At 38.1% G+C, this 17,012-nt stretch overlaps 1 protein-coding gene across 1 annotated transcript in view; it reads left to right on the forward strand.

Moving 5' to 3' along the window:
- STAB2 (stabilin 2) overlaps positions 1 to 16,799 on the forward strand; it is a 135,293-nt gene extending 118,494 nt beyond the window's left edge. The window contains exons 59-69 of the mRNA XM_063447208.1: positions 225 to 418; positions 1,901 to 2,042; positions 4,489 to 4,622; positions 6,168 to 6,333; positions 7,155 to 7,261; positions 8,197 to 8,316; positions 9,938 to 10,096; positions 10,924 to 11,034; positions 14,021 to 14,149; positions 15,472 to 15,606; positions 16,595 to 16,799. Coding sequence (XP_063303278.1) covers positions 225 to 418; positions 1,901 to 2,042; positions 4,489 to 4,622; positions 6,168 to 6,333; positions 7,155 to 7,261; positions 8,197 to 8,316; positions 9,938 to 10,096; positions 10,924 to 11,034; positions 14,021 to 14,149; positions 15,472 to 15,606; positions 16,595 to 16,639 — 1,442 coding nt within the window. The 3' untranslated portion in view covers positions 16,640 to 16,799. The remainder of the gene's footprint in view (positions 1 to 224; positions 419 to 1,900; positions 2,043 to 4,488; positions 4,623 to 6,167; positions 6,334 to 7,154; positions 7,262 to 8,196; positions 8,317 to 9,937; positions 10,097 to 10,923; positions 11,035 to 14,020; positions 14,150 to 15,471; positions 15,607 to 16,594) is intronic.
- Positions 16,800 to 17,012: the final 213 nt, after the last annotated feature.

The raw sequence follows: 17,012 nt of genomic DNA on the forward strand, positions 1-17,012 counted from the left end.
CACAAGTGATAATTAGCTATCCAATAATATCCTGACACAGGTGAGAGTAGTTTATCCAGCTTATAAAAATGATGAGTGGAGGTGCTTGCCTGCCAGTAAAAAAAAATAAAAAAAATAATTAATGTATTTATTTAAATACATAAAGTATCATAATATATTTAGTGCTAATGGTCACATAAATCACCCAGTATATGACTCATCTAGATTACATTTCTGTTTTGTAGTGGTGGATCTTTGCAAGCAGAAAAACGGTGGCTGTGACACTAATGCCAAATGTTCCCAAAATGGGGTAAAAGTCACCTGTGGCTGCCTGAAGGGGTACACAGGAGACGGTAAAACGTGTGCCCCTATTGATCGATGTGCTGATGGGTTAAACGGTGGTTGTGACGAACATGCTACTTGTACAATGACGGGACCGGTATGTTTATTTATTTTGTTATTAAAGCTTTCCGTGCTAAGTGTACTTGTTCTCGACTCAGGCCTTGATCACAATCTAGTGTTAGTACTCGATTGGCAACGTTTTCTTAATTTGGATTGCTATTACATTTTCAATGCAATCACAATTATGGACATTGTCTCCGCAAAAAATGTCAATCTGTATTATGTATTGATTCAAAACCAAGCTAAACCTTTGTCATTAATCACACCATCTCAAAATACATAGGTTGGGATCAAAACGTTAACATAAAACAAAAAGGTCTTGAAATGTTTGAGATTGCATCACAAGTTATAGAATACTAAAAGACCCTCAGATAAACTCGTTTTAAGTCCATCTTGGGAGCTGCAGATGATACAATAATCTGTGTTGTGTATGTACACTGTGCTGTAATTTATTTATGAGTTCCACATAGAAGAGCCATTCACATTTTCTATTTTGTTTTGATCTTGAACCTGGCCAGATCCTCTCATAGACCAACCAGTTTTGGGGTATAATAGTTGAAAAGTATTTTCTGTAACTTAATCAGGTCCTTTTGGCTGTTGAAGTTTCTAAGGGTCCAATGGTTCATGTGTCAATAAATCTTTAGAATGATTGTGATTGCTTAATCTGGACTGATTAATGGGAAATGTGTTGCTGTAAAGTATGGAAATGGTGAGTTTGTGATTATGTTAACATCAATAACGGCTCATCAGAAGCTGGTATGATGTTGAAAATAAACTAAAGATAGATTGTGATTGAGGACTCTGTGGTTTTAACATCTTCCAAGTTCCCGTTTGTTCTTCTGCAAAATCTTGCAACTTCATAATATTTTAAATGTAACTATTTATTGAACCAACACAATCAGGCAGTCAACGTTTCTACCTTTCTAGACCTAGATCTTTATCAAACCACCTGTCTAACCTGTATTTGCACAGAATGTTTTGATGCATTTTATGACATAGACGGCGAAAAAGCAGAAAAGAATACTTGATATCCATGTGAACTTTCTCCTAGAATGTTTCAAATGTAATTGTCTCCCAGTTTTGACTCCACAATCTTTCAGACAAACTATAACCTATACCCTCTGTCCTATCTAGCAAAGGATAGTAAATAACAATACACTCAAAGGTCTATAATCACCTTAAATTCACTGTCAATAATATTTACTAAAGGGAATTCAAAGAGAAGTCAAAGTGAATTTCAAATTCAGGGCCATAATGGCCAAACTGTAAACAGAGTCGAGTGAAGAGGTTTTTCTAATTTGTCTATTTTGCCTACATTTTGCCTAAATTTTGAAATTATATTTGAATTCACTTTGAATTCTCAGCAATCCACGGTTTAGTGAATAACCACGTGGGTTTTATTGAACCTGTAATGATCTAATACCACACAGGAATAGCATTTAGGTCAGTGCTTACTTCCTTTCATCTGGGAAATAAAATACTTAATACAAATGAATGACTTACTCCCTCTATTTCTTAGGACAAGAGGCAGTGTGAATGTAAAGATCAATACATTGGGAATGGAGAGAGCTGTGAACTAAAGCAACTACCGATTGATCGTTGCTTGCAGGATAATGGACAGTGTCATATTAATGCAAACTGTGATGATTTACACTTTCAAGGTTGGTGGATATTTTATTGGATCATTTTTATAGATCTCTCTTCTCTTACTGCCAATTCCCAAGTGTGCAGGAGGATTACACCAATTAATAAACAAGGACTATAGCAACTAAAAAAATATATATATTAGCCTTCCAAACTACAGTCGTTCTTCTTATAAGGCATTCATTATTTTCATCCTTTTCTGCTCGTCCCAAGAATGTGTATTCGGTTCTCAAACTACAGGACAGAATAAAGTATAAAAAAACATGGGGGCCATTTAAAAAAGATAAGTAATGGCTATGATATCCTGATATTTAAGTAAGATCTCACACGTGGATAGTGGCGGTCCCACATGAGTACAGTTCAGCCTTTGAGTTATTATTGTGCTTTATCATTTTTGTTTGCATCTCATTTGTCTAGACTCAGTGTTTGATACATGTATCATGAGCCCTTTACAGATTATTCAAGTTGTTGGCTATTTTATGATGCATTTAAGTTTTCTTTTAGAGGTTGTGTACATCCCATAATATGCTCTAATACAGTGTTACCGATTAGTTATTTTGTCAAACTTTTGGGCTGTGATAGTTTATCATGTATTTATCATATCTAGATTTTTAGATTTAACATAATTTTTGTATAAATATATATATATATATATATTCTAAGCTGTATTTTGGCACTTTATTGAGATAGCTAGGTCTCGTATTGTACTAAATGTAACTTGACTTGTTTGATTTAAACGCCAGCATTCTCTTCTTTGCTGTATATCTAGTCTATGTAATAGTTTGTTTTTATAGAGCTTTGTACCACATTTTCATTTTAACCTATTGATTGACATCATGTGTTTATTTAGCTTAGTGCTATAAATATACACGATTGCCTTTGTATTTATGCATGATTAAGGCTGTGAGGAGCCGAAACGTCGCACTGCGCTGCTGAGGTGACTTACCCCTTAATAAATAGTACTACCACTTACATCCTGGAGTCCAGCCCATCTCTTGCTTACCTTTAAGATATGTCCATTGCTAAATAAAAGTTGATAGTAGATCGCCCTACAACATTTCTTGGTTGAAATAAAATTATCAGTCAAAAGTGAAATATGTAGCAGAGAATGGGCACATGTAGTGTGATATTGATTAAACATTTATTGAGATAACATTTTTTTTTCTAGATATGAAAAAGTATATATGATATAAGTACAAGTATATATACGTTATATTCTTTAGCATTGCTTCATGTTACTTTTTAATAGTGTTTTTTAGATATATTTCAGTAAATGTTTAAACAACGTCACAATATATATACCCTTTCTCTGTCATATATAGCAAAAATATAATCTACATTAATAAAATATTATGAGATCCTACTTGGCTTCAAGCTGGATCTGCTAACACATTTCTTGTAGGGATTGATACTTCAAGGTTTGGGATCTTGTTAAAGGGACACTATAGTCACCTAAACAACTTTAGCTTAATGAAGTAGTTTTGCTGTACAGATCATGCCCCTGCAGACTCACCGCTGAATTCTACGCCATTTAGGAGTTAAATCACTTTGTTTACGCAGCTCTAGCCACACCTCCTTGCATGTGACTTATACAGCCTTCCTAAACACTTCCTGTAAAGAGGCATCTAATGTTTACACTTCCTTTAGTACAAATTCTGTTCAATTTAGAATGTTTTATCTCCAGCACTGTTGATAGCTCGCTAAACCCTACAGGCGCTTGCTGTATGTAATTAAAGTTCAATTTACAGAGCACAACAACTTTTAAAGTCGGTTACATCTGATTGAAAATTAATCCATCTTGGTTTTATGTAGATTGTGTGAGTCAGTCAATTGGAGGTGTGGCTAGGGCTGCATAAACATAAACAAATGTGATTTAACACCTAAATGGCAGAGAATTGATACAGCAGGAGCATGATCTATACACAAAACATTAAGCAAAGCTGTTTTGGTGACTATAGTGTAATTTAATTAAACTATTTTTGATTTATATATGCCCTTACTTTTTTGTCATTTTTTTCTGTGAATATTAATTGTTGAAGACAAACAAAAGGGAGCTGCAGTATTGGGAAGCATATATTTTTATATAAATAATTTGAGGTGTAGGTTAATTTTTCAAGTGTCAGTATTTCTTAAGATGTACGCAAATAAAACACAAAAATATAGACATAAACAAGATTTTTTTTTTTTTTTTCATTTTGGTACCAATAGCGATTTGTTTGCAAATATCAGAAGTATGCAAATAAATCCATCAACTGGAAAAAAAAATTTTTTAGCACATTAGTTTAATATGTTTTTTTAATCTTTGTGATACCTTCTTTGCTTATTTTTATGCACTGTAGCTAACTCTTTGTATTGAGAGTAAGTAATAGGGATACAAAAGTTAAAATGATTGCAGAAGTTCTGTTAGTGCAGTTGTAGTAAAACTATGAACTTTCTTATTACCTTCTTTGTTTTCTAACACAGACACACTTGTTGGCGTGTTTCATTTGCGCTCTACGAAAGGAACCTATAAGTTTACATTTGATGAAGCTGCACAAGGCTGCACTTACGAGGGTGGAACTCTTGCTACATACAATCAGCTTTTATATGCACAACAGGTATCAACAGAGCTTATTTGCTTAACTGATAAATTAATATGCATGTCCCTTGTAATATTAATGTTTACCTGTACGGGGCAGAACAAGGCATTGTGTACGGGGCAGAAACCATCGGTAGGTAATGATTACAGGTCAATACTATACTGTCATCTTGAGTTTTTTTGTTTCTTTTTATATACATCATTACACCATACAGAGCAGACATAACCCACTCTGGTGCCTTTTCAACAAACTTGGATTTCTGGTGACACTATAGCCACCAGAACAACGTTAGTTTAATGAAGCAGTTTTGGTGTATAGAACATGCCCCTGCAGCCTCACTGCTCAATTCTCTGCCATTTAGGAGTTAAATCACCTTGTTTATGAATCCCAATCACACCTCCCTGCATGTGACTTGCACAGCCTTCCTAAACACTTCCTGTAAAGAGTCATCTAAAGTGTTATTGCAAGTTCTGTTTAATTTAGATTTTCTTATCCCCTGTTATGTTCATAGCTTGCTAGACCCTGCAAGAGCCTCCTGTATGTGATTAAAGTTCAATTTACAGAGAAAGAGATACAATTGTTTAAGGTAAATTACATCTGATTGAAATTGAAACCAGTTTTTTTCATGCAGGCTGTGCCAATCATAGTCAATGGAGGTGTGACAAGGGCTGCATAAACAGAAACAAAGTGATTTAACTCCTAAATGGCAGTGAATTGAGCAGTAAAAACCTGAGAAGCAGGATCTATACACTAAAACTGCTTCATTAGTTGTTTAGGTGACTATAGTGCCCCTTTAATATCATTGTTCTGGTGAGTATAGTCAGTTCCAGCAGGAACAATTTTCATGTAAACACTGCTTTTTCAGAGAAAACATTGTTGCCTAGGCACTCCTTCAGTGGCAGTCACAGACGGCCACGAGAGGTGCTTCCTGGGTCAGTGCTGTTCAACATGCAGCACTGACATTCAGCGTCTCTATGCTCTGCATTGAGGAGCAGAACTTTCCTAATAGAGATGCACTGATTCAATGTTGATTGGCCATTGCAGTGTTTTGGCTACACCTCCACCCTGCCTCCTTGGCTGAGATAATCAGAATTGACAATCTCAGCCAATCCAATGCTTTTCCATAAGCAGTGCTGAAATAAAGGTGAGTTTTTAACGTATTTAAGGATATAGGGGGGGGGGGGGGGGGGGGAGGCAGGGACTTAAATAAAAATTTGAAACTCGCTTTTAACTCACTACACATTCTCAACTATTCTCACTTTAGTGAATAGCCCTCTGTATATTAAGGGAACACTCCACTAAAAATGTCTTTTATATTTCTTTTACATTCTAGTAGCTATATCGCCAGAGATAACAGGCATGTATTTTCTGGCATGTTTCTTTGGGAGTATACAATAAATAGCTTGCAAAATCTGCAGTCTGTTTTGGGTAATACTCCCTACCTATTCAGGTAAATTTTGTTGTGCATTCTATTGGGCATCACCCTGATTATGCAAATAAGTACAACCAACTAGACTAGTAGAAGTGTCTTCTGTTTTGTTTTTTTTAAATGTTATTATTTAGGCTGGATACAGTATGTGTTCAGCTGGATGGATGGAAAAAGCACAAGTCGGATATCCAATGGCATTCTCCAACCCTAACTGCGGATCAGGACATGTTGGAATTATAGACTACAAGATCCGTGTCAATCTTAGCGAGACCTGGGATGCCTTCTGCTACAGAGTTAAAGGTAATAACTTGCATCTGACATTTATGTAGACAATCAAACACGGGTGACTATACATTAAATGTACTGCTTTTCTTAACCCATTCAAATAATAATAATGCATCATTGCTTTTAAAGAAAAATACATGTACAGTAGTAAATAGAGACCCTCCAGTTAGTATTTTAGGTTTGATAATGTACTTATTTGCTTTGTAATTGTAATACTGTATATATGCATTTATAATCGTGTATGAGAGTTCTGTTTACTAAACTGCAAGTCATTAGTTAAAGGAACACCAAGGATGTGCACTGTTTAGTAGATATACCCGCAAATGCATGTATTTTACTGCATGTTTTCTATTGGGGTATGTCAGATAAACAGCGCCAAAGCTACATATCTGCTGAAAGCCCTATAATTTGTACTTTCAGTACCAGGGAATTGACCAGTCGGAGGATTCTCATTGAGTGTGTCTACCTCTCCTGTTAGTTCTGTGGAGCTAATGGAAGATAAAGAAAACCTTCACAGATGTCTGACAGTCTTAGAGTTGTTTCAGTGTCCAGTTATAAACAGGCCTATTTCTATTGAAAGTGTCACTTTTATAAACTGAGAAAAAGACAGACATGAAGACTTTCAATATCAGAAAGTCTTTACAAGGAGGTGTCCCTAGTGGCTGTCTGATTTTCTGATTGACAGCCTCTAGAGAAACTGTGTTTCTCGCAAACAGCAATGTTTACATTTGTCAGATTGCAAGAACAGGCTGTATGCTCCATATATATATATATATGACGATTGTATTTTTTATGCAATTACTAAATGTTTGATCACTTAAACAATTATTCAACAGATGTAGAATGCACCTGCAAGTATGGCTATATTGGTGATGGGTACAACTGCAACGGAAACATACTCCAAGTCTTGATGTCTTTTCCTATATTTTCGAATTTTGTGTTGGTAAGAACCATAGATATTCACAGTCCGTCTTTTCTATCCCTTTTACATACACTATCCGGACACTTACGTCTGGTTTAATATCCATGGTGTGTATTCAGAACAACAGGATGGGTGTGAAAGTGTCTGTGAGAGGATATGTAGTTCTAGATATTGGGATCTCCCGTATTTGCCCAATTTAACTGTACCCCACGCTCTGATGTCTGTTCATCACGTTTTGTTGACATGAACATGGACTTTAAGTTCACATAGCAAATTTAGATAAAATTCAGATATTAAAGGATCACTATAGTGTCAGGAAAACAAAGCGGTTTTCCTGACACTATAGTGCCCTGAGGGTGCCCCCACCCTCAGGGTCCCCCTACCATGGCGCTGAAAGGGTTAAAACCCCTTCAGCAGCTTACCTTATTCCAGTGCCTCTCCTCCCCCACCGATGTCCGCTCCCCCGTCCGACGTCAGCAGAGCCGAATGCGCATGCGCGGCAAGTGCCGCACGCGCATTCAAAGTGTCCATAGGAAAGAATTTCTCAATGCTTTCCTATGGACGCTCTGCACGATGGATGCGAAATGTGCCTCCAGTGTCGCAGATGCGCCTCTAGTGGCTGTCCGGAAGACAGCCACTAGAGGCTGGATTAACCCCAAATGCAAACATAGCAGTTTCTCTGAAACTGCTATGTTTGCATCTGAAGGGTTAAAACCTGAGGGACCTGGCACCCAGACCACTTCATTGAGCTGAAGTGGTCTGGGTGACTATAGTGTCCCTTGAATTGATATTCAGATATTAACTGATATTAATCAAACTTCACTATTTTGGCCAATACAATGAATGAATTTACAGCTGACTAAAAGTGGTATCACATCAGGTATCACACTTTCTAACATACCTTCTGAGTGTTACTTTTGTTACTTTCTGTTAATTATTTTATTTCATTTTTGTAGGGAATCATGGCCTATTCTAATACTTCACAAAATGGCAAAGACTTCGTAAACTACCTCACTAATTTATCAATCCAAGCAACACTTTTCGCCCCAAGCAATGATGGACTCTTTGAGAACCATGTAAGTGCCACGTCTGAAAATGCATGGCAAAACTTACCCTCTCTTCTACTTGAAATCTATTATGTGAAACACTCCTCTTCATATGGTATTATACATCAACTGTCTCTTTAGAGGGAGGCCATGTTGTATATTTGGAGCTAAAAGTAATGTCTTATTGGTAGTAAGGTATCTGACTATCTCAGTAGGGACAAGGTTAAGCCAGACAACCGATTATAGGAATGATTATAAAGAAGTGTAATTGCAACGTTACTGAGTGTCAATTATGTTTACATTTTGACTATTTTAGCCTACAATGTTACATTCACATTTAATTCACTTTGAATTACCAACAATTCGCAGTTCACAAGACTAGTCGCTAAAGTGAGAATTCATATTGAATTTCGGGTTTGAGGCCTAAGTAATGGAACTGGAAGCATAGTTGACTTAGTAGATAAAGAAAAATTGATGAAGCAATAAATAGGATTGCGGGACAGAAATAGTAGGGGTTAACCCATCGAACTGAATAGCAAACAAAAAGAAACAATGCTGTCCAGTGACCAAGATATGTATAAAAATTAACGTTTAATTAGATTTAGGATTTAAAAAGAGCTGGAAAAATACCTAGCTCTGGACAAATACGTATATTAAGTACTACATAAACCCAATCAGAGAGGGAGAAAAAAGAAATAGATAAAAATAAAGATACAGAAAATATTGTCACTGTTATACTGATAAATAGAAACAGAGAGAGTAGTGTCTGATTCCAAATGTACAGAGATACTCTACACTGTTAAACTAAAAATGAAACAAAGTCACCGTTTACTAAGACATAAGTTATCTAAACAGAGTATCTAATTTATCAAAAGGAAAAGAGAAAGGATATCTGTTCTAAAATAACAATTTGGTAATGTATCAGACTGAGACAATAGTAATACCCAGGTAAATGCTAAGTCTAACTCAAATCTGTGCAGAAGTGGCCCCAAATGTCTAAACAGTGACTTGGGGTTGCAGCAGAATTAGTTTACAGACCTAAACCCATAACCTGGAGAAAATAAAATAGTAGCCCAGGATAGTGCAAATACTAAAGTGAAGGCAGTAAAGAAATAACCCTGTGAGAGAGGTTTACGAATCTCTCCTGGACTAGCTGATAATGTGTAGCTGTATTTCATATACGTTAAGGCTAGGTTAGTGGAAGTTATGTTCGCTGTTTCCCTAACCGTGGCTAAGCTAAAGATCACTGCCAGAGCCTAAAGTAAATTTCGTTGCAAGTTGCTTAGCTGCAAAGACCGAAAATATTGGTCACAGAGATACTAAGCTCTCTAACCTAACACGTCCAACCTATAGAGAGAGCTAATCTATCACTAGATTGCCGAATGGCAGAGACTCTAGACTTCCTAAAGCTGGAAGAATGATAGCAGATTCCTGTGAAATAGTCTGATGCTAAAAACGATAATTAAATCTAAATAATCGGAAACAACTTGTAGATAAAGCTACACTACGGAGGCCCATAGTTGACTTAGATAATTTTTCCATTTCAGCTATGTTGGCCTTATGTTGGAAATTAACTCTGTGAGTGAATAACCATGCACATGTTAGAGAGTCATATTATAATGAACTATTATTATCGATCCCTATCTTCCAGACTCTCTCTGGCCGTGACATAGAATATCACCTAGCGAATGTCAGCACATTCTTTTTTGATGATCTCAGCAACGGAACAGCCCTCCAAACCAGGATAGGCAACAAGCTGACAATCTCCATGGACAATGACCTAGATCGCAAAAAGGCCCAAACTGCAAAAGTAAGAGGACCCTCAACATTTCGAACTATTTTAGAAAAGTCGTTTTTTTTCTGTGTGAACTCCAACACAATAACAGTACTACTGAGTTATATGGACACACTCACAATTAGAAATGCTCTATTTTAGCTTGCGAAGTATAAGGTATGCGTTATACTTACTTCTTGATGTTTAAATTACGTTTTTAGACCTGGTTGAGCTCACACATCCTATATGTTCACTTTAAAATTCATACAGTTCACAATAACCATGTCAGAATTCCAGCCTTTCAATTCTGTACATCATAAAGCAGGCCACCCAACTGCCCAATTTCAGCAGGAAAGTCCCTATTTTAGGGTTATGTCCCACCATCCCGACATGGTTCCCAATTTTGGCATGACAGTCCCTATTTTAGGGTCGTGTTCCACCATCCTGACTTTGTTCCCTGGTATCCCGCTTTTAGGGACAAAAGGGAACTTTCCCCAAAACACGGAGCACTATCGAATGCATCATTAGAAACACTTGCACTATGCTCAGGGAAATAATACCATACAGAGAGAGCCTTAACACTACTCCACGCATGGTGTGCCTTCAGTGGGCTGGCCTCGGACATTGGCAGGCTGCAGGCATCCTGCCTGGCCCTTCAGGAACGTTGAGGCTACGTGGAAGGTTATAATACATTGCTCTCCTTTCCTATTGTGCCCTAGTAGTTTGAGTTTTGTATTCCAAACTGTTTGTTATTCTGTATATTTGATGCATACCTGGCATACTTTTTTTACAGCTCATGGTAACAATACCACCATTTATTAATCTCTGCTTCTAATTTGTGTAATCTTTCCATTTTGCTATAGAACCGAACCAAATATGTGGACGGAAAGGTCATACGACAATGGGACTTTTATGCTTCAAATGGTATCATTCACATGATTTCTGAACCCCTTAAAGCTCCCCCTGAACCAATAGTAAGTGGAAAGCTGTTACATCTTGTATATTGTAGGCAACAATTCATCTAAAAGTGAAGGATTAACGGCATCATCGTATACAGCCGAAGGGATTGAATGGTGTGAAAAAGCTAAATGTATTTTTCAAGGAAATAAATAAATAAATGAAAATAGGAAGAGTAGGCTTTCTTTTTTTTACACTTTTAATTTTTATCGAGTTTTCCAGTATAAACAGAAAATACATACAGCCAAGTTGGGTATTGTTAAAGTGTACCTTGTGAGTGGCTACACAGTAAATATAGGTTTTACGTGCAAAAATACTATACAGCATTAGTTAGGGAAATCTGGTTGGATTTGGGGGGATATAAACAATATCGTGAGGGGGAACCAGAGGTGGGAGGATGGGATGCTTGAGTCTGTGTGACATTTCTTTAAAATTTCTTGTGCAGTGAAGTGAGGCTATTGATTGGCGGAATATCTAGCGATTTCCAGCTTTTTGCCAAAATTGTTCCTTTTTTTTTTTTAATTCTTTATTTTAGTGTGCAATAAAAGAATAACAGACAGGCTTGCATAGCACAACAGTGTCCGCAAGCTTATAATGGACAAACATTTGAATACATACAGTGCCATGACATATGAAACAGTTGCACTTTTTTTAGTTTAAAGAAACAGGCTGAATCATAGATTGTATTGTAAGACTTAGAACATTACAGGCTAGAGACCCTACGTTAGTAAAAGGTAGATTATACAAGCTTAATGTACAGGCTTGTGTGAGAAAATGTCGGGTGCAGATTTCTCCACACTGCTTAAGATTGACCACCAGGGGGCAGCGAGTCACTGAGCTCGCCAGATTTAGCTTTCATGTAGGCTTAGGCATTTTTAGATATCTATGCAGGTTAGCAGTAATACTGTCAACTGTATTAAAATCAAGGATCAAGTATAATAATATAAGGAGTATGCTAGACTAAATTATATTCAGTGCTCTGCTAGGGTTTTAGTTACACACATATTTATATGTATATTCAGCTGCTTAGTTACTCCTGCAGTTGCGCTGGGTCGGCTGGCATCCTGGCCATCATCAAGTCCCTTATATTTCCCGCTGGTTGCTTGAGTGCTTCGGTACTTGCTAGCCAGGGGTGTGTTCGCTTTTGTGATTCTGCCAGCATCAGCCTTGGGTGCAAAATAAAGCCTGCTTGCTGTGTCCGCTGCTCTTCTTTGTGTGGGCAGAGTGAGAGTCCAGATAAAGTCCCCTTGGGTCCGCTGGTAGCGCTGGGAGTTGTAGCTTTCGATTGTGTAGATGGGAGCTCGTTCTCCGTCTGGTATTGGGTGCGGCGGCCATCTTGGCTTTTGCCATGCGGTCCGAGTTTTAGCATGTCTCCGCTCAGGTGGTGAACGCGGTCACTGCCTCTCCGGTGGGGTCCGGGATAACCCCCCCGGCCCACAGGGGGGGAAACGGGGCCCTCAGTGAGCGTGCGAGAGGTCCTGCCGGACCAAGCGCGGGAGATCGGCCGTTTCTCCCGCCAGGGCCTCGCGGCAGGCCTCAATCCCAGCTGCCCAGCAGTCAGCCTTGCCAGCGGTACAAGGGCCGATATTGACAACCCCAGTGGGTGCTCGAGTTCCCTTTGCCTGCATATCGCTGTTGAGTGTTAGATTCAAGGGAAAAGGTTAGTTTTTGCCTGGATTTGAGAGTTTCATTGTGGAGCCGAGGTGCCCCACGTCCATCCGGCATGGCGGTCAGGCCCCGCCCGTTTCTGGCTGCTGTTAGTATATTATAATTGAACTTTTCTCTGCCGGGTTGAGTGTATGTGATAGCCCCTACTTTTCTATTAGATATGCTAAGTAAAGAAAAGCCCATTGAGCTCTAGGCAAGTGTTTCAGGGATGTCAATGTTCTTCTATTCACCCTGTGACACCATCCCACATCTATCCCAGACCACCGGGAGATATTACTTGAGGTTCAACCAACAGCCCTGCTGGTCGCGACTTTTGGGGTCTAAGGGATTCCTTCTGATGTAAACACCGTGGTGGTAGTCAGGCAATCTGGCTCAATGCACTTCATCCCGCATTATTCAGAACGTCCCTTAGCCCCCAGGAGTCGCCTCAAAACTTGCGACATCTGTGACATTGTGCTGTGTGATAAAACTGCACATTTTAGAGTGGCCTTTTATTGTGACCAGCCTAAGCCACACCTGTGCAATAATCATGCTGTCTAATCAGCATCTTGATTTGCCACACCTGTGAGGTGGATGGATTATCTCTGCAAAGGAGAAGTGCTCACTAACACAGATTTAGACAGATTTGTGAACAATATTTGAGAGAAATAGGCCTTTTGTGTACACACAAAATGTCTTAGATCTTTGAGTTTGGCTCATGAAAAAAAGGGGCAAAAACAAAAGTGTTGCGTTTATAATTCTGCCCATTGTATGTCGTTACCATGAATGTGTGTTTATTAATTATAAGAAAAGGGGTAAAATTTACATTTTAAAATGTCACACTGAAATATTTTAATATAGCACACACATTCCTCAATCTGATGAAAACAATATTAATTTACTTGGATTATCCAGCTATAGTAGGTTTAGCAGGAATTGCCCCGTCATATCTGCCAATTTCATCGTTGAGGTGGCCATGTTGGTATTGAATCACAGAGTTCAAACCCATAGTAGCAGTAAACGATAATGCTGAGAGCACATTCTTCGATTTGCAGAGTTGCTCCCAGCATTCCTCTGTGCACAGAACAGGACATTGTTCTTAGAACTCTTGAATGATGCACAGTTTGATGCAAACATTCTATCAGTTTAATTCTTTTAAAAAGCTACTAAACAGATTGTATAGTGATCAACAGAAATTATATATAGTTTCTAAGATACTTTACGATGGTGCATTAACAATTTCTAATGACATAGCCGTTTTGATGAAATAAAGCTGCCGGCAATGTTAATGTGATTATGTGTTTTTCTTTGCGTAAGGTATGTGTTGATAAAGTGTTAATATTTTGTTTTATCCAGGCTCTACATGCAGGACACGGAGCCGGGATATTCTTTTCCATTGTTCTGGTTATTGGATTGGTGGCTTTAGCGATCTATGCGTACAAGAAGTTCAACAGACGGGATTTCCAGTTCCAGCAATTTAATGATGTAAACGAACAAGCTTGCCTCTTATCAAGATCAATATCTTACCCATGTTTCCTTTCTATAGATTCTGAGCACATATCTTAAGTAGTAAAACTAAATCACTGAATAGGGGTCCTTCTAAAACCTGTAATATGTACACAGGCAGAGCCACTGTCAATATCCCCACATGAAAAATTGATTGCACAAAAAGTCACAAAAGATTTGAGGAAATGTGCCAATGAGTGCATCAAGTATAGCACTTTTTTTCAAGCCGTTATTATGAATAGGGAGGTATTGATTGGTTTCTACCGTCAGCTGACACTTTCACCCAATCAGTGGCACCCCTGTCCGCAGTAGTTTGAGGCTACCTGTTTTGATGACTCTCAGAGAAGCAGGATAGGGCAGAGCTAAACAGGTTTAAATAAATTTTTAAGAAATTGTTGTGCTGTATTCATGGAGGCTCTCTTTACATTAAAAACAAAGACAAAGTATAGTTAGTGCTGCACTAAAAAGTTAAAATGAGTCCCTTATTACAAACATCAGTAAGAGACGTGAAGGTCAGCTGACCTACAGACAGTCTCCAAAACACAAGTCAATGTAGAGTCACTTCTATTTGGGTTTAGGGAACTCCTATGACGGCACTTGGAATCATCATTAGGTATTTAAAGCCCATACTCTGTCGAGGGGACCAGCTTGGGGCCATTAACCACTATATTGTCCACTAGAAATATTGCACGTATGCTGGCCAAGAGTAAAGTATGTGGTTTGCACGATGAGTAGAGTGAAATTTAACTTTTTAGTATCATGTGTAAGTTTCTCCTGTTTGATGCAATTTAAAAGAACAACAAGAGTTTGATGAATGTAAATGCCTTTTAGAGTTAAATAGTGATAGGAAGTAATATGAGAGGCCAGCCTAACACAGTGGTGTATGTTATGTAAAGGGGTTCTTAACAGTTTTCCAAATACAAACACTTTTAACTCAAGATACAACTACGGCGCTTGTTTATGCATGCGTCATTTCCCGACTTGATTACTGCAACTATTGCAACATATCGGCCTTCTTCAGTCTGTAATGAATGCTGCCACCAGGCTTATCTTCCTGATTAACAGCTACTCCCACACCTCACCCCTTTGTCAATCATTACAATGACTTTTTGAACCCTTTAGAATCCAATTCAAACTGCTAACGCTAATCATTAAAGCCCTCACTAACTCCAGTCTTGTGTCTGTTAATTTTTGTATGTTAACTACTTGTCACATATCCCCGTTTTATAATTGTATAGCTCTGCGGAACATGTTGGCACTATATAAATGATAATAATAACAACGTTTCTTGTTTTATACAGTATGATGATAAACAAATAGCGGCAGAGCTTGATGGAGCACCAGTCGCAAACCTTTCCAATCCCATGTATGAAAGTAGCACAAAACCTATCTCTTCATCTGAACCCACCATCGAACCGCCATTTGACCCATTTTCTGTAAGTAGCTTTTATATTTTTTTTTATAATTTCATATTTAATTGTATTCCTGAAAAAGTGTTCTTCACAAAGTCTCTGCTGATGATGACGTTAATGTGAAAACTATTACAGGTAATACATACTGAAACTAGGATATGCAGATGGTATTAGTGGATCTGTCATCACAACCCTCTATCGGGTTGAATTAACCCCTTAAGGACCAAACTTCTGTAATAAAAGGGAATCATGACATGTCACACATGTCATGTGTCCTTAAGGGGTTAAAGAGACATTCTAAGCACCATAACAACTAGAGAATACAGTAGTTGTTATAATGCAAGTTGTTTATGGGTACCATCAATTCCTCTTCTGCCTGTATAAATTAAACCTCCACCTTATCTCCACATCTGTTAAACTACTCCCAGTACTTGTCTTGATGTCCAAGGTTGGACAGATTTGTATGGATAATGCAAAGGTAAGACTGCATTATCATGTTGGAAACTAAGTGCAAAGCCTTCTATTGTGAGATAACTAAAGAGGCTCCTGCACCATGACCCCTACTGAAATGCTGAAGTGGTTATTAGTGAGTCTCTTTAAATGAACACTTCAGACCCCTAGAGCAGCTCAGCTTGCTGGAGAGGGAGCAATTAATTGCCCAGGCCAACTGCCTTGCAAAGACCTCTCATTGAGCTGCATTGGGAAGTCTGTGATTGGACAGCCACAAAAAGTATGGGAGGAGTTAGAAGGGGAGGGCTTGCAAAGGCAGCAGACAGGGAATCTTCAGCTTTTGCAAGCTATATTTAGATATACCCCAATGAAATATGCATAATGAAATGCATAACGAATTGCATGCACATTTTCATATTTACTAAATAGTGCTGTTTTATTTTTATTTGGGTAGTGGAGTGTCCTTTTAAACATTGTTTTACTACATCTTTTCTGTAAATCTCAGGTTATGAATCAATACACCATACTTTATTAAAAGCTGCCCTGTTCTTGTATTTTTCAGGATGATGAACAACAGCTTGTGACCATTGCTGGACTCAAAAAATAACTATAAGCTGACCAAGCCCATATTGAGTGGACTGCATTAAAGAATGTTCTTCAAAGGAAAGATATAGGAATTGTATTAATTCCTGGTGGTGCAGGTTCAGTAGCTCGTTGCAGTCCATTCAAATAAAGTGAATGTGTCTTGCGGCACAGTGTTACTGAATTAATAGAAACAACAAGAATTAATAGTCTTTCTTTTCGTTACGTGTAAATGTCACCATCTCCAAAGCAAAATTGAGCCATGCTCTGGTGCAGATATCCAACGATCTGATAGGCTCTTTGACTGTGAAAATGTAAATACTTTCTCGTGTGTGTGAACTGTACGATTTATCAATGCATGAAAATAGTGTCTTGTGATTGGTTGTAATTTGTTGATT

This window comes from Pelobates fuscus, chromosome 3 (assembly GCF_036172605.1).
Source record: "Pelobates fuscus isolate aPelFus1 chromosome 3, aPelFus1.pri, whole genome shotgun sequence".
Taxonomy (NCBI): Eukaryota; Metazoa; Chordata; class Amphibia; order Anura; family Pelobatidae; genus Pelobates; species Pelobates fuscus.